The 23,786-nt window shown below is 37.0% G+C and overlaps 1 protein-coding gene across 2 annotated transcripts in view; it reads right to left on the minus strand.

The window, feature by feature from the left end:
• Positions 1-11,500: 11,500 nt before the first annotated feature.
• The window catches only part of NUP155 (nucleoporin 155), a 53,841-nt gene continuing 41,555 nt past the window's right edge, over positions 11,501-23,786 (minus strand). For both annotated transcript variants that reach the window (XM_036762229.1, XM_036762220.1), the window contains exons 31-35: positions 23,439-23,559; positions 22,889-22,999; positions 14,846-14,982; positions 13,862-13,968; positions 11,501-11,923 (exon numbers count right to left, since the gene is read on the minus strand). In XM_036762229.1, the coding sequence (XP_036618124.1) occupies positions 11,785-11,923; positions 13,862-13,968; positions 14,846-14,982; positions 22,889-22,999; positions 23,439-23,559 (615 nt within the window). In that variant the 3' untranslated portion in view covers positions 11,501-11,784. The remainder of the gene's footprint in view (positions 11,924-13,861; positions 13,969-14,845; positions 14,983-22,888; positions 23,000-23,438; positions 23,560-23,786) is intronic.

Genomic DNA, 23,786 nt, shown 5'->3' on the forward strand with positions numbered 1-23,786 from the left:
GCTCTCCCCCAGGACCCTCCAAATGCCTATTGAAAAATGGCCCTCTCCACAGTCACCACAAGCTCTCCTCCTCCCCCAAGAACCACCAGCCAGAACCATGACCCAGATCCAAGCAGGAAAAAGCAAGAGAACCCTGCCTCTGTGCCAGCAAAGCACTCCCTGAACTCCTGCTCTGGTCTGCCACTTGATTTCTCCCACTGTATGGGCCAGGGGCTCCAGAAGCAGCTGCCACTGGAGCTCTGGAAGCAGCTGCCAGAGCTTCCTGCTGCTGCTGCCACACCACCCCCGCTGGCCCCAGTGCTGGGGCCAGACCATTCACTTCTCTCACCCAGATCCAGCAGTTTTCCCACTGACCTGCTCCTTTGTCTTTGGGGCTTGTGGGTTGAGAAGTCTGGTAACTGCCACAGCTCAGTGATTCAGGCCCTGAGGCCTGCTCCACCTGGTCTACTACCAGCCTGATCTGTCCTAGTGCAGCCCACACTGGACTGTGCTCTGCTTCCAGCATGGTGTGATAGACCCTTCCCAGCAACCATCCAGGCTGTCTTGGGCTGGAGACTTGTTTCCTTCTGTTATTTCGTGGGTTCTGTACCTCTAGAATTTGTTTGGAGTCATTTTTACAGGTGTTTGGAGGGGGTTTGGGGAGAGCTTAAGCAAGTCCCTATTTTCAAGTTGCCATCTTGGCTCTGCCCCCCTCTCTTGATATTCTTGACCTTTTATTCCTGCAGATTAATTTTGTTTTTACTTTTTCTAGCTCTATAAAATAGTTTTTGGTAGTTTGATTGGTATGCCACTGAATAGGTATATTAATTTAGGTAGAATTGTCATTTTTATTATATTAGCTTGGCCTGCCCATGAGCAGCTAATATTTTTCCAATTATTTATATCTAATTTTATTTGTGTGAAAATTTGTAATTGTGTTCATATAGTTCCTAAATTTGTCTTGGCAGGTAGACTCCCAAATATTTTGCATTGTCTACAGTTATTTTAAATTGAATTTCTCTTTCTGTCTTTCACTTCTGGTCTTTGTTAGTAATATATAGAAATGTTGATGATTTATGTGGGTTTATTTTATATTCTGCAACTTTGCTAAAGTTGTTAATTATTTCAAGTAGTTTTTTAGTTGATTCTCTAGGATTCTCTCAGTATACCATCACATCATCTGCAAAGAGTGATAGCTTTGTTTTCTCATTGCCTATTCTAATTCCTTCAATTTATTTTTCTTCTGTTATTGCTAAAGCTAATATTTCTAGGACAACATTGAATGACAGTGGTAATAATGGACATCCTTGTTTCACCCCTGATCTTATTGAAAATGCTTCTAGCTTATCCCCATTACATATAATGCTCACTGATGATTTTAGATAGATGCTACTTATTGTTTTAAGGAAAACGCCATTTATTCCCAGTGTTCTCTAGTGTTTTTAATAAGAATGAGTACTGTATTTTGTCAAAAGGTTTTTCTGCATCTATTGAGATAATCATATGATTTCTGTTAATTTTGTTATTGATATGGTCAACTATGCTGATAGATTTACTAATATTGAATCAACCCTGCATACCTGCTATAAATTCTGTATTATCTTCGTGGTGAGTTGCTGTAATCTCTTTGCTAATATTTTATTTAAAAAGTTTGTATCTATATACATTACAGAAATTGGTCTATAATTTTCTTTCTCTGTTTTGGCTCTTCCTGGTTTAGGTATCAGCACCATATCTATATCATAAAAGGAATTTTGTAGGATTCCTTCTTTGCTTATTTTTCCAAATAGTTTATATAGCATTGGAATTAATTGTTCTTTAAATGTCTGGTAGAATTCAGTGGTAAATCCATCTAGCCCTGGAGATTTTTTCTTAGGGAGTTCATTGATGACTCGTTCAATTTCTTTTCCTGAAATGGGGTTGCTTAAATATTTTATTTCCTCTTCTGTTAATCTGGGCAACCTATATTTTTGTAAATATTCATCCATTTCACTTAGATTGCCAGATTTATTGGCATACTGTTGGGAAAAATAGGTCCTAATTATTGTTTTGATTTCCTCTTCATTGGTGATGAATTCACCCTTTTCATTTTTGATACTGGTAATTTGGTTTTCTTCTTTTTTAAATCAAATTAACCAAAGGTTCATCAACTTTTTTTTCATAAAACCAACTCTTAGTTTCATTTGTTAGTTCAATAGTTTTTTTAATTTCAGTTTTATTAATCTCTCCTTTGATTTTCAGAGTTTCTAATTTTGTATTTAATTTTTAATTTGTTCTTTTTGTAGCTTTTTTAGTTGCATGCCCAACTGATTGATCTCCTCTTTCTCTATTTTGTTCATGTAAGCATTTAGAGATATAAAATTTCCCCTAAGAACTGCTTTGGCTGCATCCTATAAATGTTGGTGTGTTGTATCATTATTTTCGTTCTATTTGATGAAGTTATTGATTGTTTCTACGATTTATTGTTTAACTCACTCATTCGTTAGGATTAGATTATTTAGTTTCTGATTACCTTTTAGTCTGTCTTTCCATGAACATATTTTTATTGCATCATGATCTGAAAAGGATGTATTTAATATTTCTGCCTTTCTATATTTGATTGTGAGATTTTTAGGCCCTACATAGATTCCCTAAATAGGCAATACCGCTCCTTGGGCAGTGCTGGAACAATCCAGGGAGGCAGTAGTAGCCTCAGGTGCAACTGGGGAGCATTGAATAAAAATAAGGGGATGGTGGAAGTGTAAGGAAAGAACAGATAAGAAAATTTTGAAGAACCATTCATACATGTTTCATCTGTTGTGTAACAGAGTTAAAGTCATAGTGATTACATTATCTTCCAAATAAGCACATAAAATGCAAATTATAATGGTTATAACAAGTTGTAATCAGTTATAATATAACTGATCAGTTGTCATGTCCACCAACAAGTCTTAACAAGCAAGTATTGACAGGCTAGCTGTAATGCTAATGGGATTGGAAGATCTTCCCTGCCCATTAATAGGCCTCACATGGAGCCTATTAAGGGAAGTCTGCTTAGGGGAGGCTTCCTTGTAGGAAAGCTTTCACACCTTTTGGTACTAAGTTGATTAGGCACTGAATCATGAGAGCTGTGATGCCTTCTGGCTCTGAGAAGTACATATATGCTCTGAGTTGGTATTTTGCTTTGGGAGTTGCTTTGGGGACCCGCTTGTGAGCAGGACCTTGCGATTCCCTGGTCAAGTCTTTGAGTAGCCATATGTTCAGACCCCCAACTGCTCAGATGTAAAGGCTCTCTCAATTCAGTTATGAATGTAAAGTGTATAACAATATTGCTTTGGTTCAGGCAGTTAAAAGCCCTGTCTGTTGGTCTTTATGTTAATTTCTCTGCTTGTATTTTCTCTGACATTCAGGGTGCCGACCCTTCCCCCAAACTAGTGAATGTAATTAAAAGTAGGATTGTTAACCAATTTTTGAGCAGTCTTTCCTAGAAAAGCAGATCTGAGAACCTGTGCTAGCAGGCCATCCTGGGTATGCTAGGGTGCTTGCTGCTGCACGAGCATGTGGCACGATGTTAGGAAGTCCAACATGCATCAGCAGGAATATGTGCATGTTGTTTACAATGTGATACTATACAGTTACATAACACAATATTGCATCGTCAAAGTTTCAATGTAGGAAAACCCCCACAAACTTACAATAAATTATTAAATTTAAGGTATCATTTAAAAAATTGTTTTTGAAATGAAGCAAATTTCAAAAAAAAACATTAGAAGGTTAAAGAAAGTAGATTTCTAGGAGGGCACTGCATAATTTTTTTAAAGGGTGCAGTAGGACAAATAAGTTTGAGAACCTCTGCCCTAATACATGGTCAATTTTTGTGTAGGTATCATGTACCTCTGAGACAAAGGTATATTCCTTTCTATCCCCATTCAGTTTTCTCCAGAGGTCTATCATATCTAACTTTTTAAAAGTTCTATTCACCTCCTTAAATAACCTCATTTATTTTGCGGTTAGATTTATCTAGTTTTGAGAGGGTGAGGTTGAGGTCCCCTACTAATATAGTTCTGCTTTCTATTTCTTCCTGTAACTCACTTAACTTTTCCTTTAAGAATCTGGATGTTATACCACTTGGTGATACCTGTTAGCAAGATGTAGTCTCCTTCCTTATCTCTTTTAATTAGATCTATTTTTGCTTTTGCTTTGTCTGAGATCAGGATTGGTACTCCTGCTTTTTTTTTACTTCAGCTGAAGCATGCTATATTCTACTCCAGCCTTTCACCATTACTCCGTGTGTATCCCCCTGTTTCAAATGTGTTTCTTGTAAACAACATATTGTAGGATTATGGTTTTAAATCCACTCCAATATCTACTTCCACTTTATGGGAGAGTTCATCCCATTCACATTCACAGTTATGATTACTGTGTCTTTCTCTCCATCCTATTTCCCTCCTCCTTCCCATTTATGCTTTTCTCTCTCCTTTCAACCTTTCTCTCCTCGCCAGTGTTTTGCTTCTGACCACTGCCTCCCTCACTTTGCCCTCTCTTCTATCCATCACCTCCTTTTTATTTCCCCTTTGTCCTCCTACTTCCCTATAGGGTAAGATGGATTTCTAAAACCAACTGAATGTATATGTTATTCCCTCTTTGAGCCAAATCCAATGAGAGTAAGGTTCAAACAGTGGTCACCTCATTCCCCCCACTCCCATCTTTCCCTCTACTGTAATAGGTCTTTGGGCCTCTTCATGTGATGTAGTTTACCCTGTTCTGCCTCCCCCTTTCCTCTTCTCTCAGTAGAATCCTTTTTTACCCCTTAATTAATTGTTTTTAATCATCATATCAAAGTCAACTTATACCTATGCCCTCTGTCCATGTATACCCCTTCTAACTGCCCTAATAATAATTCTCAAAAAAACTGCAAACTATTAGTAAGTATATGAAAAAATGCTCAAATCACTTGAAATAAGCAAAATATAAATCAAAACAACCTAGAGGCTTCACCTCATACTGTACAAACAGAGAAATATGACAACATCCAGAAAGAGTCAATGTTGGGGAATTATGGGATGATAGGCATCTTGAGGCATTGTTGGTGAAGTTGTGAATTAGCATAACCATTTTGGAAAGCAATTTGGAATTATGCAAATAAAGTGACTAAAATGTCCGTTCTCTTTGATTCAAAGATCCATTTGCTGGGCTTATACCTTAATGAGGTATGCCTATCATTTGGGGAATGGCTAAGCAAATTGTGGCACATGAATGTAATGGAATATTACTGTGTTAAAAGAAATGGTATATAATGAATACAGAGAAGCATGGAAAGATTTACAGGAACTGATGCAGAGTGAAGTAAGCAGAGCCATAGAGACCTTGGAGCCAGGATTCCTGGGAGAATGTTATAGCCAGCCAATCCAGCAAGGAAGCCCTGAGAAGTTAAGATGTCCAGGACTTGAGCCTTAATGTAATTTTGGACTTGGAACTTGGGACTGTGTTCTACAGAAATGAAGTTAAACTGTGAACTAATTCCCTTTCCCCTCTCCAGAGGGTGAGGTGGTATTTGGGGGTGGAGGGAGAATTTAGTTCCACTTGTTGGGGAGTAAGTTTGTATATTTGTGGTTATATCTTTGAAGTAAATACTCTTTTGTAAAAGCTATTCTGACTGTTAGTGGTTAATGGGACCTGGGGCACAGGAGATTCAACCCCCACAATATGGGAAAACACTATTGGCAGAGGGCTAGAAACAATGGCAGAGACACTAGACACCTGAAACCTCCTCAAGGGTACCAGAGGACTGTGAGAGAGGTGTAAACTATAACACACTAGGCCTTTAGGCAGTAGGAACAGGCAAGTGTTAAGAGTCAAAAATTTGCTGTCTTACAGCCAACTTAGTGATGGGTGGCTCCAAATTGAGTTGTTTGGATAATAAACTAAGTCCACTGTTAGGGCTCCTCTCGAATCCTTTCTAGTGTGGTAGAACCTATAAGGATTTACACTTTGTTGGGAGAGACTTTGAGAACCCTAGGTCACCTCTATACCATGATAAGGCCACAGAACATTAGTAGATTTGTTCTTTTACTAACTTTTAAAAAGGCTTAGGAAACCTAAGCTACCAAAAGCCATACTAAAAAAAAATGCTCTAAATCAGGAATTAGAGAAATACAAATTAAACAGCTCTGAGATTCTGTCTTCCACCTATCAGCAAAATTGATGAACAAAAAAAAAGGAAAATGACAAATGCTGTAGGTAAGTTAGGAGAAAGAGAACTAGTAGATGAAGGTGGGGGTGGGGTGGGGCAGGCAGAAGTGGTTCTAGAGGAGAGAATGGAAGAAATCAGAATCTGAGAGGTGGAAGAGACCTCAGGAACCATTTAATCAAATCACCACTATAACACACAATGAATTCTGGTTCAGCTTCTGCCTGAAAACCTTCAAGGAACCTGCTAGCCATTGTACTTTTAGACAGCTCTAGTTCTTAGGATGTTTCCTGACATCAAGCCTAAATTCATCTCTTGAAACTTCCCTCTTACCCACACCCTCAATTACTCTTGGTTTTATCCTTGGGGGCCAAAAAGAATGTCTAAGTCCTCCTTCACAATATGGTCCTTCAAGTACCCTCAAGTATCATATTATGTACTCCTCTCTACCCAGCCTCCTCTCTCCGTCCCAGTCTTTTCCAGTTTAAACATTTTGAGTTCCTTCAAATTCATCCTATCAGGCCCTTTACTATTTTGGTTGTCCTCCTTTGGGCACTTTTCAGCTTATCAATATCCTTAAATTATGGTGCCCAGAACTGAACATAATCTGTTGATGAAGTCTAATGAAGATAGAGTGCAATGGAACTACAACCTACCTATTCCCGGAAGCCATATCCTTCCTAATGCAGCCCAAAACTGGATTCGTTTTTTTGGCTGCCTCATCCCATGGCTGACTCATATTGAGTTTGCAGTTCACTAAGACCCTGCCCCCTCAGATCTTTTGTTTTAATCCAGAAAAATGGTTCTATGATTCCCTATTTCATACTTGTGAAACTGATTTTTGATACACCCAAGTTCAGGATTTTATCCCTTTTGAATTTTATCTTATTAGATAAAGTATGTCTCCAGCCTGTCATGCCTTCTGGATCCTGAACCCATCATTCATTATGCTTTCTGTCCATCTCAGCTTTGTGGCATCTGCAGATTTCATGGTTATATCATCTATACCTTTCTAAGCCGTCCATAAAACCACTGAACAGCACAGAGCCAATCCCCTGCAGTTTTCCACTGAAGACTTCCTGCAAAGATGACCACTCAAACAGATCTTAATCCCTCTGACTGTATCATCGTGCGACCCAGATCTCTCCTCTTCTCTACAAAAATGAGATGCTTTATCAAAAGCTAATAAAAATTTTTTCATAACATTCCATTCATCTACTAGTTTTAGTGATCTTGTCAAAAAAGAACTGTAGTCACACATAACCTGTTCTTGATGAAGCTGTCTTGGCTCTTTTTAGCCACTGTTTCCCTCTCTAGAAGTTTATCAACCATCTCTTTAATGAATCATTCTAGAATTTTCAGTTAAGGTAACATCATTGGTGTTTTTCAGTTTGCAGGCTCTGCTCTCTTCCCTTTTCTGAAAATTGGGACATTAATCCTTTCTCATCTTATGCTATCTATCCTGTTTTCCATCTTTCAAGTATCACTGGCAGTGGCTCAGCAGTCATACCCACTAATTCTTTCAGCACATGGGGATGTATAAGTTCACCAAGCTAGGACATGGCAGTTCATGAAGGGCATCTCTTTTCCTCCTTACTTAGATTGGGTCTTGACAACCTATTACTTAGAAATGCATCCCACGCATGGCTATGTGTGAACAGGGAGGAGGACAGACTGGCTAAGTGATAGGGTATGGGAAAAGGAGTAATGAATAATGAGGCGGAAAACACAGGTTGGGGTGAGGTGCTTTAAAAGCAAAACTGAGTTTTTATTGGACCCTGCAGGGAGATGTTGGAGTTTATTGAAAAGGGGAGTGACACAGTTAGATGTGTGCTTAAAGAAAATCATGTTGGTAGCTTTGTGTAGGATGGATTAGAGTGGGGAGAGACTTGAAGGCAGGGAGACTAATTAGAAGGTCCTTGCCAAGGGTTTAGGGGAGAGGTGTTGAAGGTGGTGCCTATATGAGTGGAGAGTAAGAGTCAGTCAGATGTGAGAGATGTTGAGGAGGTAAGAACAAAGATTTGGTGACTGAATATATGGAGTGAAGGAGCGTGAGGAGTTGAAGATATCACTTAGATTATGAACATGGGAGACTAAAGGATGGTACATTACATAGAAATAGGAAAGCTTAGAAAAGGGGGTGGATTCTGTGGGAAAGAACATACTCTGTTTTGGACATGTTGTATTTGAAAAGTCTTTGGAACATCCAGTTTGAATTATCCAATAGGCACTTGGTAATGTGGGACTGAAGCTCTGGAGAAAATGTGGCTGGATATATTGATCTATTAATCAGCCATAGGAGCTAATGAGGTCATCAAAAGAATATAGAGAAAAGAGGTTAGAGCCTTGGTGAACATCCACAGTCAGGGGGCAGGATATGGATCAAGAGCCAGGATAGAAGACTTGAGAAGGAGCAATCGGACAGGTAGATGTACTAGAAGGGAAATGTCACAAAAACTGAGAGGAGTGTTAGGAGGATAGAGTAGTAAATTGTGTCAAATGCAGCAGAGATTACAAAATTAGGACCATAAAATATGGCAATTAAGAAGTCATTAATTACTTTGGAGAAAGCAATTTCAGTACAGTGATGAGGCTTGAAGCTAGATTTCAAAGGGTTGAGGAAAGGGAAGAAATTAATAAAACAACTTTTTCTAGTTTAGTTGAGAAAGGGAAAAATACAGGATATTTATGAGGTATAGTAAGACCAACAGGTTTTCAAAGCTTCTTCTAACTCATATGTAAGGATCCATGAAGACTGGGAAGGAGACCCAACTAAGCAACATCATTTCAAGGGAATTAATAAATTGAACCAGTAGGATTATATACACACACACACACACACACAGAACAAATTTGTCACAGTTCCTAAAATGATCTCATCATTAATGAAGGCTGAACGATAGTTCAACTCTACAACCTGTCTCTGATGTGCTGCAAGTATAAATAGCATTTAAGACAAGTTGAGAAGAGTGGCTGGACCAAAATAATAACATTTTAAGAAAATCTATACTGGTGTAGTAGAGGCATAATCAGAAATGAGATACAAAAGCAAAAGCCATCAATAAAAGATCTGATCGTATAATGATTCTGATTACTGTCCCTTGGTGTATTTTTTTCTTGCGGCTTGCAGCAATTTTTCTTTGTATTTCTAATAGTAATGTTGGCATTGTAATTGTAACATATCTAAACAAGGTGAATTGTGAATTTTGGCAGTCTTTTAAATTTTGTCTCTTTTAGTAATATTGTAAGTCACTTAACTAAGGCTTTAGGTAAAGTTGCAGAGGTCTAGATCTGCATTATTAGATGGGAGCTTTTTAATCTGGAAGTTCCTCATAGCAATAAAATCGAAGGTCCATCCTTATCCTTGCCAATTATTTTTTTCTTACTCTACAGGATTTTGATTGGAACATTATCTGTAGAATCTTTGAATTTTCTAAATTTTTCACGTTAGCTAGCCAGAGGTTTAACGCTTCTTGATCTTTTACTTAAAATTGTCATTTACATCTACATTCTTTACAACTCTATTTTATAGGCTTAAAAAAAAAAACCTGATGATATCTTTTTTGGAGGGGGGAAGGGAAGGCAATTGGGGTTAAGTGACTTGCCCAAGGTCACACAGCTAGTACACGTGTCAAGTGCCTGAGGCCAGATTTCAACTCAGGTCCTCCTGACTGCAGGGCCGGTGCTCTACTCACTGTGTCACCTAGCTGGCCCTATATTATTTTCTAGTGTAGTTTGCCAACTGCTTCTATTTTTTTTTCAGGTTTTTTATTCTTTTGTCTGTGTGTGGCAGGAGAGAGGTGGACCTGATTCAATCAGTGTAGGGAATTCCTTCCACTAAAGATGGGCAACTCATTCATAATTTATATTCTTAAAGTTCCCTGGGGCACTAAGTTTAAATGCCTTACCCATAGTCATATAGTGTGTCAGAACAAAGGCTTGAGTCCAGGTCTTTCTGAGCACAAAATTAATCCTATAGAAGTGTCATTTATTCTGGCCTGATTAAAATGTAATTGGGGAATATTTTAACAAATAAAAATTCAATAGAACATAGATCATGTTAATGTCATTTTCTGTATTGACATATAGTTGCAGAAATCTTTACCCATGATTTACTGGCCTGTTTCTATCTGAGTTTGATACTACTGGTCTACCACACGTCTTTTCATATTTTCTTCTGATCACTTTTACAACCTGGTAATTCTTGCTTTGGTTCTTGTCATATTTTTCAAATTTTTATAAGCTATTTCCTCTGGTGATTTTCACAGTTACTTATTGCTTAAATTACTTATCATTTAAAGAATTGAATACTAGGAATTAGAAGAGACAAATCCTATTTCTGACATTGACTATGTTACCACGCACAAATCTCTTATAAGATTAGACTAAGTTTAATTATCATAAAATGGAGATAATACCAACTACCTTAAAGGGTTGAAAGGTCAGGGGACATACTGCATATATAGAGTTCTGTGTTAAGTACTATAAAAATATTAACTGTGATGATTATTCACTTGAGGATATCTCCAGTTAACTTAGTTAATTTTTCACCTTTTTTGCTTCTGATATTTAACCTGTTGCCATATGCTACACACTATTTTATTTTTGGGGGTGCAGGGAAATTGGGGTTAAGTGACTTGCTCAAGGTCACACAGCTAGTACGTGTCAAGTGTCTGAGGCCACATTTGAACTCAGGTCCTCCTGACTCCAGGGCTGGTGCTCTACTCACTGCGCCACCTAGCTGCCCTCTACACACTATTTAAAAAAAAAATATTGTTATCTGTTTTGCTCATGGTGGACTGGGGGAAAATTGTAACATGCATGATTTTTTTGGTCACTTGTCTCTTTTAATATATAAATTTCAGGGGGTATATGAACAACCTAACTTCTCAGCAACCTATCACTTTGCCATTCCAGCTGAGGTTCCCTGTAGAATTTTCCAAAATAATTTACTTTCTCTCTGAATCATCACTCAGGAACTGGCCTAGCTGCCTGTCCTGATAATCCTTTTAAAACATTTTATATTATTTTTATTGATGTCTTGTTTTCATTAAACTAATTTACAAATATGTTCCCCCTTGCCTTCTCCAGTAAGCCATCTGTTGTAACAAAGATCAAAAAACTGTGTTATACAGTAACTGTAATCAATACACACAAACTTCCCACCTGCAATGTAGGGAAGAAAGTCTGTTAACATCTCTTAAATATAAATATTTTTAGGATAACTCTGAATGTTTAAACTATAAAAATCACAAGCAAGGCATATATATTTATATGTAAAACATACACACACATAGTGCCATCTTTAATCTCTATGTATAATGAGGTGTGAAAAAGAGACTTCAATACAGGTTTTAGTTTGGCAACACATGTTATTTCGACTGCATAAAAATGATTTTTTAAAAGGACTAACACCACATACTAGCAGTAAAAAAAGTCATTTGGCATATTTTCTACCACTTGTATATACCAGAAAGTTAAGAACACAGAAACCATACAATCCAATTGATTGTACAATGCACTTAATTCCCTAGGTCTTCTGGGGCAGCTATTCTTCTGGATTAGGGTACATATATCTGAACATTTATTTTACAGCTCAAACAACACATATTTCAAGTCCATTTCCATCACAGTAATCAATGAAGTCGTTCTAATTTAGCCTGAAGAGATTTAAAATTTCCAGTGCTAGTCTGTACTGCTAGTGTTGAGCTCATGGACTGCAGTTCAACAAGATAACAGCAAACAGCATCCATGCAGAGATTTGTAAAACGTCGTCTGTAAAAAAAATAAATAGAGGTTTATCAGTTTATATATTTGGAAACATCTCTTACATGCCCTTATACCCAGGTGCTTTTTTCTTTTTCTTAAATCAAAGGTAGGTGGAAATGGAATGTGCACATGAGGGATAAATGACAATAAAATTACGGAAAGTAAAATTAGGGAAATAATCAGTAAAGTTAGGGAAATGCCAGTAAGTGTTGCTTTCAAGTTTTTAGGTACTTTTACGTACATAATAATCATTTGGTAGAAGGGGATACTTGATCTAAAGGGGGGCCAGGATGGACAGCATATTAGACATTGCTATGCTCATTTCTAACCCCAGAAACAAAAAAGGGGAGAAAATGAGGAAAAACAAATCAAGGAATGAAGGGAAATGGATTTTATAGATAATACCTTTGGTAATTTATGCCAATAAATTTTTCTAAGGTTTTAAAAGTGGCCATTTTGAGAATGAGAATTATGACCGGATGTATAAAATCCAATGAAATTAGGAATATTGCAACATTAAAAATGAAAGAGAAACTTAAATTTTAGATCAGCAGTCTCTAACATGGTTTTGCTGGGGGTAACAATCATGATCTTTTTTTTTTCAGATTTTTCTTAAGCAGTTTTCAAAATTAAAGTAGAATTGGATTGTTTCATTCTATTTCCCTTCTCTATTTCTATTTAGCATGGAGTAGAGTTAGAGATGTAAATAAAAAGTTAGGAGCTAATGAGAACCAGAAAAACCTTTGCTGGATTAATATGAAAGAGCGTGAATGCCTAGAATTCATTAACACCTGTTGAATTTTGTCAACCTGGGTATACATAGTCAGAGCTCACATACCCCAGGGGGCTATGTAGCTACATGATTAGACGAGTTAGTTTAAAGACCTTTAAAGAAAGGTATTGCGAAAAGGCTGAAATTATAAGTTTACTTACATACACTCCTTATAAATTTCTAAGAACAGGAGAATATTAATAGCAAAGCATGAGGAGGTCAATTACAACAACAGAGAGTAATTTTTTAAAAATTTTTTTGGGGGGAAGATGGTGGCTGGAAAGCAGGGACTAGCATGAGCTCCCCGCCAAGTCCCTCCAAAAACCTATAAAAAATGGCTCTGAACCAATTCTAGAACTGCAGAACCCAGAAAATAGCAGAGGGAAGCAGGGCACCAGACCAGGGCAGCCTGGATGGTCTCTGGGTGAGGTCTATCCCGCATGGAGCTGGGAGTGGAGCAGAGCCCAGCATGGGCGGCAGCAGGACCAACCAGACCAGGTGCCAGGTGGAGCGGGACCTAGCACCCTGAATCTGTGACCTGCAGCAGTTACCAGACTTCTCAACCCAAAAAACATCAAAGACAACAGAGAAGGTTAGTGGGAAAAGCTGTGGGAGTAGAAGGAGTTCGTGGTAGAAATTTATCTTGCCCTACAAGAAAGGAAGGGAAAAGGGGATGGGAGGGGAGTGGGGTGACAGAAGGGAGGGCTGACTGGGGAACAGGGCAACCAGAATATACGCCATCTTGGAGTGGGGGGGAGGGTAGAAATGGGGAGAAAATTTGCAATTCAAACTCTTGTGAAAATCAATGCTGAAAACTAAATATATTAAATTACAAAAAAAAAAAAAAAAGAAAAAAAATTGGGGGGGGGCAGGGCAATTGGGTTTAAGTGACTTGCCCAAGGTCACACAGCTAGTACATGTGTCAAGTGTCTGAGGCCAGATTTGAATTCAGGTCCTCCTGACTCCAGGGCTGGTGCTCTACTCACTGCGCCACCTAGCTGCCCCCAGAGAGTAATTTTTAACAGTTAATTTGTATTATGTCAAATTGATCCACTTAGTCAAAAGGAAACAGTTTTACAACTTTTCCCATCTCAAATTCTTACTGCAAGAGCTTTATCTTAAGAATTTTAAAAGCTTTTGGCATATTGTAACATTCAATAATTTCTGATTACCTCTCATAATTAGACACTTGGTTAGGATTCTCAACGTATCTAGACAATAATACATGTATACAATCCAAAAGGTGCAAGGGCTTCTTTATCCTGGTCCAGAATGGGTCCTATAAAGAAAAGAGACATACAAAGAAATATGAACTATAAGCACTTTCATTAAGCATCTAAGTCAGCTAAAGAAGTTAGATTTACTACTATTAATAACAAGTACTCTGATTGTTTTGAGGTGGCACCACCTGGTGAAGTGTTGATTTGGGTGTTAGGGTTTGAATCCTAGGGCCACACTTACTCTCTGTGTAACCTTGGGGAAAACCCAACCCCTCTTTGGAAATCTATATCTTTCTATGGACTGTTGTATAGACTGGCTGATACCCTGATGAGAAAAAGCACAAAGCTGAGTTCTGGATCTAGCTCTGTCTCTTATGCGCTCTTTAACACCAGACAGGTCACATATTCTCCCCAGTCTGGAGTTTATTAATCTGTTAGAAGGGCAGTAATACTTGCCTTCCTTGTCTCACAAGGTTGTTGTGAAGAGCAAATGAGAATATATTTGTGAATATGCTTTTAAAAAGGCAAAATAAGACCATGGGCTTCGATCATCAAGAAAATACGTATGGCTCATCTTCAGGAGTAAAAGTAAGCAAATACTAGGTAAAATAAAATGTTAATCTGAAGTTTCACTCAATGAAAAGAATTTTACAGAATGAATAGCTTAAATGAGTTAAACAAAGTTTGACTCCTTTTTATTGAAGGGGGCCATCACAGTTGGTGCTTTTTAGTCTATAATTTGGTTCTAAACATTGCTTATTGCACTCTGAGTTAGAATCCATTTAATTATTAAAAGACTAGCAGACTGAGGAGATAGATAATTGTGCCATTAAATAAATCTTCTGAGAAACACTTCTTTTCTCACATTTCTCATAGCACTTTGTACTACAAATCTGTCAAACAAAAGGCAGTATGTTTCAATTGTATTTTCCTTACCCTTGATTTGAACAACTGATCGTATACTTCTAACAGTCTGGGCAGTGGCACTCCTATTTCATGCATTGTCTGTATCACAAATCCTACATCCCAGTTCAGGTTACATACTTGCTGCTCTAAGAACTGCACAATAAAATCTGAAAAGGAGGAAAAACAAAGTAAGAAATTAGGAACAGCTTTATTCATTTAGAAGTAGGTTTCAAAGAAAAATTTTCAGATTGGAACATAGGTTACACTTGAAAAATTAATGTCATCTACTTAGAATTAGCAGGCATTTTTTTATGCCAGTAAAAAAAAGGTTCAATTTATATTCCTTTTTTAAATTCAAAATTCAATTTTGTTTTATTGTTTCATTTCTGAATTCTCTCCCTTTCTCCTCCCCCACCTACTGAGAAGGCAAGAAAAATAAAGCCCATTACAAATCTATATAGTCACACAAATCAAATTCCTGCATTAGCCATGTCACAGAAAGAGAGAGAGAGAAAGAGACAGCGACAGAGACAGAGAGTGTGGAAAACATGCTTCAAACTACTCTGAGTCCATCTGGAGATAGCGTGTTTCATCATGAGTCCTCTGGAATTGTGGTTGGTCTGTATTATTAAGTCTTTCAAAAGTGATTCGAAAGATTATTTCATTGGTTTTTCTCAAAGATACTAAACAATTCCTCAATTTGACCAAATGATTCAGAATTTAGCACACATAAATCTACTAAATTATTGTCCACAGAATAATAGTTAATACTCTCCTAAGATGGCTAAGCACTGCAAATTAATCTTATAGATTAGTATGAATTTTGAAATAACATTAAGCCTCCGATGGACAAATACTTTCAGATAGTTCTGTGCCTGGTTATCTCAATTTGTTAGAGCCTTGTGCTCCTGAGGTCAAGATAAACATTTTATCTCTTGTGCTTTGGTTGGTTTTTTCTTCTGTTCCCAAAGCCCAGTAAATCTCATAAACGAAGGTCAGTGGTCATTCAGACAGGAAACTGGGCAAGAATATAAATCAGTGAAAACATCACTCCTATGGGAAATATACAATTCAGACTTAAGTCAACAGTATTGTTTTTCTATATTACTGTAACCAAATTAAAATTAAAAGTTTTAAATTATTCTTGTCCAGAGAATAAGTAAAAAATGAGAAAAAAAGAGGCATGACTGCTGTTAGGCTGGTACCTCATTTTAATCTAAGAGCTTTATTCCTAAAATGGAGAGAGAGAGAGAGAGAGAGAGAGAGAGAGAGAGAGAGAGAGAGTGTGTGTGTGTGTGTGTGTGTGTGTGTGTGTATAAACAATTCTTGGAGACAGAGTAAGGTTTTCATGGTGTTGTACAAAAAGCACTGGACTAGAGAGTCAAGAGACATGGGCCTGTGTGACCACGGTCAAATCTCGCTACCTCCCTGAAACTCCATGTACTTATATGAAAACTAAGACTAGCACTTTGTCTATGTCATAGGATAAAATGTCATTGGAAGGAAATTCCTTTATAAACTTTAAAAGTTAAATTGATGTTTGTAACTATTACTATGCTACCCTATAATGGCACAAATAAAAGGATTAAGTATTTAATAGCAAAATATGTTTTAAGAATTCAGTTATCCCAAAAGCTCAAATAACTAAAAAAATTTTCTCCACTCTATGAGAAAGATATAAACAAATAATAAGGTAATTATCAACGATTGATATTAAAGAAAAAGAGCTACTTCCAGGTTACATCTTAGGACAGATTCAGCACAAACATCTACAACTCCTATGTTTAGAGTCTGGTACAATAATTATCTACATTAAAAACGTGCAGGGCAGCTAAGTGGTGCAGTGAGTAGAGCACTGGCCCTGGAGTCAAGAGGACCTGAGTTCGAATCCGGCCTCAGACCCTTGACACACCTACTAGCTATGTGACCTTGGGCAAGTCGCTTAACCCCAACTGCCCTGTCCTCCCCACTTCCAAAAAAAAAAAAGTGCAAGTTCCTAATAAAACCCCGAATTCTCAATTAAACACTAGATTTTGTTCAGTATAGTTTTAGTGTTGTTTATTTTACCCTAATTCTCTGAAAATTAAAAAGCAAGTCTATCAAATCTATATCAATTTGTTAACTAGAAAGAATAGTGAATAAAACCTAATTCTCCATCTATTTCCTGTAAATAGCAGCTTAGTCTGCTGGCTTTTAACACCAGAAAGACAAGGCGTGCAACTGACACAAACTTTCTTTTTGACACTTGAAACTGGAAAAAGCTGAAGTGTTTCTACTTCACAATTTTTTCTATAGTTTAGTTATGAATGTTTCTTAGCATTCTAAAGACTTCAGGAAACTAAAGAAAAATAAAAACATGGTTCTATCTATAAGAACCTGATGGTCAAATGACTCATTATATTACTTCATACATTTTTTTTGTAAATAGGAGGAAATGTTCCTAAATTTTTTCTAATGGGTATTTCTTTGCCCAGTCTTTTCCCCTTGAAGGAACAGTAGAATTTGTCAAATGTTGATAAAATGTGAATGTATTTAAAAAGTAAAACAAAATTTTATCATGGCATGTAGTTTCCACTGTAACTAATTTTTTTTCCAGATTTTCAGAATTTTTATTGTTATAATGCCATAGCTTTGCACGTATTCTTACTCATAAAGTGCATGAAACTCTCTCACAGTTTAAAACTAATAAGAAATATTCCATCCAACTCATCTGAAGGTGAACTATCAGATGATGAAATTTGATGATTTAAATACAACTGCAATGCAAGAGGCAGAAAGAGAGTATCCCTCATCTGATTTCAGTGATGATGAGTCTATCAATGAAGTTCCTTCTACAACTGACAATCTAAAAGGTAATGGGTAATTAGTTCTCATTGGACCCAAATTCACAACAAAAGAGATAAAGAACTACAGAGGCTGAAAGGTAAAGGTGGTTCTTCTTGGCAGTGGGCTGCTCCTTCTCAAGCGGTGGGAGGTCTCTTGCAACAGCTAAAATTATTTTGATCTGGCGCTCTTCTATATTCTACAACCCATACTTTCAAGCAAAGTCCCTTTTGTTCTTTTTGAATTTTATTTAGAAAGTGAAAGCTCAGAAACTTTTAGAAATGTACAAATGCCAAGGGGCAACAAGTAAAAGGCAATGCTAATTAGTCTATTACATTCCATGAAGTAGAAAGTTCATTGTTCTTATTGCTGCTCCTGGCATTATTGGTAGAAGAAACATACCCACAAAAAGTGTGTGGAATAGCACTGGGTGTGTCCTTCATTCAATAAAAACATGCCATGTAACAAATTCCTAGATGTAATCAGTTTCCTTCATTTTGACCTGAAAGCATAACGGAAACGAAATATATCTTGGGGCAATTTTTGTCCAGTATCCTCAGCATGCAGTCTTTTTATTAAAAACTGTCAGGAGGCATTAATTCCTGATGTATATTTAATGGGTTGATTCTACATGTACCAAACAAGCCAGATTAATCTGGCCCGAAATTTTGGTTGGCAATTGACACTGAAAACTAGTACTTCTTAAATGGATTCCTTTAGTTGGTGAACGACAATATTAGAAGGACCAGTGTAGTTACAGATGTTATGTTGAAGCTCATGAAAACACTATTCAATAAAGGCTACAATGTAACCAGTAACTTTTTTTTACATTTCTTGATCTTTTCTTAAGACTTTCAAAGCAAAGATGCAGCATAGTTAGAACTATTTCTCAGAACCATAAAGAACTTCTAGAAGTAATGAAGACATGTAGGCTACTGCGTGAAACTGGTTTTGAAATCTACAGAGAAGCTAGGGTGATGCTGCCTTCATGACAGGGTAAGGGATCCAAATCTGTAACTAGGATGAGCACACTGCCTTTCAGATGTTCAGAGTTCAGCAGACGACAACCCAAAAGCCAGATCTATGCTATTTTACAACAATATGGTAGTAGCAGGAGTTGGCCTAGGCATCTTTTCTATGACTTCCAGAACATCATAGAATATATATGGTCCTCATCAACATCTTGATAATATATTGTGCTTATCCTTTGTCATCAAAGAGGACCATGGCATCAGCGAAATGATGACATGACTTGCAGCTGACTTTGATTTGAGTGAGGGAGGGCTGTGCAAGGTTACCCCCCTCACTTTCTCCTCCAGAGCCATCTGGATCCAGTGACCTGATATTCACCAGGATGACTGGAGATGGCCCAGAATGCAATGGGAGACCCTGGCCCTTTAAGGCTAAGGACTTTTCATGTACTGCCTGAATGGGGACCCAGCTAGTTGGGTAACTCAGCTTGTCCTCTCCCTTTCCTCTCCAAAGGAAGGTAAATTTTGGTAGCCAGAAGCTGCCCACTTAACTTGGGGTTTACTGGCTAGATTCCTTCCGCCCTTCCTTCCTTCCTTTCCTCTTTCACAACCCAGTTCACTCTGAAACTCATAGATTAGACCATAATAGGTCCCTGCCCAAGCTCCACTTACTGGCTGTATTTTGGGCCCTCCTGGCTTAGAGTGAATGTCAATGGTAATAACTGTTTCTCTTTGGAACAGCAACCCTGAGGGTCTTCCCCTCCCAGCTTGATTTTTTTTTCTTTTTTTCTAATTAAAGGGGCTATCCTTTGACTCACTTCTTAAAGAGTCCTAATTCACTGAATAGGCATCACCTCATTCTAAGTTGATAATATATAATTGAAAATTAACCATTAAAAATACACTCAACTCCCTAGGAAAAAATCTCCAGGGCCAGATGGCTTTACATGTGAATTCTATCAAACATTTAAAGAACAATTAATTCCTATATTTTATAGACTATTTGGGAAAACAGGTGAAGGAGTCCTACCAAATTCTTTTTTATGACACAGATATGGTACTAATACTCAAACCAGGAAGAGTCAAAAGAGAGAAAGAAAATTATAGACCAATTTCCCTAATGAATATTGATGCAAAAATTTTAAATAAAATATTAGCAAAAAGATTGCCGCAACTTATCATGAGAATAATAAACTACAACTAGGTAGGATTTATTCCAGGATTGCAAGGTTGGTTCAATATTAGGAAAACTATCAGCATAATTGATTATATCAACAACCAAACTAGCAGAAACCATACCTCAATAGATGCAGAAAAAGCCTTTGACAAAATACAACACCATCCCTATTAAAAAACATTAGAAAGCATAGGAATAAATGGAGCCTTCCTTAAAATTATAAATAGCATCTACCTAAAACCATCAGCAAGCATTATATGTAATGGGGATAAGCTAGTTGTATTCCCAATAAGATCAGGGGTGAAACAATGATGTTCATTATCACCCCTATTATTCAATTTGGTACTAGAAATGTTAACTGTAGCAATAAGAGAAGAAATTGAAGGAATCAGAATAGGCAAAGAAGAAATTAAATTATCTAACTAAACTAAATTTTTGCAGACAATATGATGATTTACTTAGAGAATCCTAGAGAATCAAGTAAAAAACTACTTGAAATAATAAACAACTTTAGCAAAGTTGCAGGACATAAAATAAACCCACATAAATCCTCAGCATTCCCATACATGACTAACAAAGCCCAACGGCAAGAGATAGAAAAAGAAATTCCATTTAAAGCTACTGTAGACACTATAAAATATTTGGGAGTCTACCTGCCAAGACAAACCCAGGAAATATAAGAACATAATTACAAAACACTTTTCACAAAATAAAGTCAGATCTAAATGGAAAAACATCTGTTGCTCGTGGTTAGGCTGAGCTAATATATTAAAAATGACAATTTAACCTAAATTAATTTACTTATTCAGTGTCATACCAATCAAACTATTATTTTACAGGGCTGCATAAAATAATAACAAAATTCATCTGGAAGAACAAGAGGTCCACAATATCAAGAGCATTAATGAAAAGAAATGCCAGGGAAGATGGCCTAGCCATACCACATATTAAACTGTACTATAAAGCAGCAGTCATCAGAACTACTTGGTACTGGCTAAGAAACACAGTCGTAGATCAGTGGAATAGGTTAGGTACACAAGACGCAGTAGTCAATGACTATAGCAATCTCCTCTTTGATAAACCCAAAGAATCCAGTTTCTAGGCTAAGAATTCACTATTTCACAAAAATTGCTGGGAAAATTGGAAAATGGTAGGGCACAAACTGGGTATAGACCATTATCTTACACCATATACCAAAATAAAGTCAAAATGGGTTCATGATTTAGGGCTGATACTATAAGCAATTTGGGACAGCAAGGAATAGTTTACCTATCAGATTTATGGGAAAGGAAAGAATTTATGACACAACAAGAGATAGCATTACAAAATGCAAAATGGATAATTTTGATTATGTTAAATTGAGAAGTTTTTGTATAAAAAAAGCCAATGCAACAAAGATTAGGAGGGAAGCAGAAAATTGGGAGAAAATCTTTACAACCAGTGTCTCTGATAAAGGCCTCATCTCTAAAATATACAGGGAACTGAGTCAAATTTATAGGAATACAAATCATTCCCCAATTGAGGAATGGTCAAAGGATATGAAGAGGCAGTTTTCAGAGGAAGAAATTAAAGAGATTTATAGGCATATGAAAAAATGCTCTAAATCACTATTGATTTAGAGAAATGCAAATGAAAACAACTCTTAGGTACCACATCTCTCCTGTCAGATTTGCTAACGTGACAAAACAGGAAAATGATAAATGCTGGAGAGGACATGGAAGGTTGGAACACTGTTACATTGTTGGTGAAGTTGTGAACTGATTCAGCCATTCTAGAGAGCAATTTGCAACTATGTTCAAAGGGCTATAAAAATATGCATACCCTTTGACCCAGCAATACCACTTCTAGAGCTGTATCCCAAAGAGATAACACAAGTGGGAAAACGACCCATATGTACAAAAATATTTATGGCAGCTCTTTTTGTGGTAGCAAAGAACTGGAAATCAAGGTGATGCCCATCAATTGCGGAATGGCTAAACAAGTTGTGGTATATGAATGTAATGGAATAGTACTGTGCTACAAGAAATGGGGAAGATATGGACTTCATAATAACCTGGGAAGACTTATATGATATAATGCTGAATGAGCGGAGCAGAACCAGGAGAATGCTGTACACAACCACAGATATATTGATTCTGTGATGACTAACTTTGATACACTTGGCTCTTCTCGGCAATACAAGGTTGAAATACAACTCCAAAGGACTCATGATGGAGAGAGCTATCTACACCCAGAGAAAGAACTATGGAGTCTGAATGCAGATTGAGACAAACTATTTGCTCTCCTTTTTCTCTCTCTCTTTTTTCTGGGGGGTCGGGGGGGTTTGTTTCTTCTTTCTCATGATTCATCCCATTGGTCATAATTCCTCTTTACAACCTGACCACTGTGTAGATAAATTTAATGCAAAGCTATATGTAGAAGATATATCGGATTCCATGCCATCTGGGTGGGGAGGGGAAGAAAATCTGGAACTCAAAAAGATGCAGAACTGAGTGTTGTAAACTAAAAATAAAAAAATCTTAACAAAAAAAAAAACATTCAAAAGGTGAGCAAGCTTACTGGAGATTGTTCAAATGGCAAACTGGAAGTTATAGTAGCAATGCTCCCCTAGCCCAAAGGTGTCGCATGTGTGAGAGTAACAAATGCTGGAAGAGGACCCGACGTAGGATTATTTGCAAAAAACTTGTCTGTGGCAAATGTGTGACAAAAATGTCCTGACAGCAATTCATAAATAATCACATATTTATGGATTGCATTTTGCACATTTTTGATATTGTGCTTTTTCTTGTCTGTGCAAATGCACTTTCAAAACCAATTAAAAGAAGATACTATAATTTAAGTAAACATTTTTAACCTATTGTCTCTTTTTACTTACAGATAAAAATAAAACATCCTGCAACAATTAATGCAGCATGGTCCTCTGAGGTACCCTGAAATTCCATTCCTACTTAGAGCTATTACACTTATCACATCATAGATTTAGCAAGTATATGATGTTACCATGGGAGTAAAAAAAGAAAAAAACAACCTGTTGTAGCAATTGTTTGTTAATATTTATATGTATTTATCTCTATCTCTGTATCCCCAATATTCACTGCTTACCTAAAGGAAAAAATCGAGGTGTGCCAGCATAAATTTTGCCAAGCAGCACGATTTTCAGACTAAGAGCCTGCATCCTATCTGAGGAGCTCATTGTCACACTGTCGTTCAACTCTGCAAGAAAGAAAGAAATCTGTCACATTTATGTTCCTTTCAAAAGTTAAAACTTATAAAAGTGGTCTAAAAGAAGTCACTGAAACGATGATGAACATTATTAGTATATTCTGGCCTATTAATGCTAGCACTCCTGCCACGCCCTCCCAGAGTGGCAGCCAGGAAGGAGGTTTAGGGCAGGCACCTATTACTGTCACTAGGTGGTTTTTCAAAGATAACATTTACAACACGACAGAAATACAGCTTTCTTTGTGGTCAGAATACATCAATGTTTAGAATGATAAATTAAATTTGTAATTTTGCTAATCTACATCGCTGTGTATTCAGTCATTCACGTAACCATCAATCTTTACTCGTTCTTGTTGTTTTGGCAACTAGCAATTTTCTTACTTCTTCCAAGTCATTTACACATTTTTTATCAGTATATCCAAGTACTTACCCTTCTCTATGATATCTTGCCAAAGTGTTTGTACCAAGATAGGGTCTGAATGACCAGCACAATGAATTATTGCAAGTTTACACTCTGCAAGTTTGAATGGATCAGCAAATTCTCCATAAAGCTGCAGAAAACAAAAGAAAAAAACACAAAAATTAAGTTGCAAAACAGCTAAAAAAGTAAACAACAGATTTACCAAAGAATACATGTAGAAAACCAATCCAGTGAAATTTGATCCATCCTATTTAAGTTAAATAAAACATATTAACAAGGGTTCCCCCCCCCAAAATGGAATCTGAAATATGATATTGAAAACTGCCTTTTAAGAAAGGGAAAGCTGAAACTATGGGA

This window comes from Trichosurus vulpecula, chromosome 1 (assembly GCF_011100635.1).
Source record: "Trichosurus vulpecula isolate mTriVul1 chromosome 1, mTriVul1.pri, whole genome shotgun sequence".
Taxonomy (NCBI): domain Eukaryota; kingdom Metazoa; phylum Chordata; class Mammalia; order Diprotodontia; family Phalangeridae; genus Trichosurus; species Trichosurus vulpecula.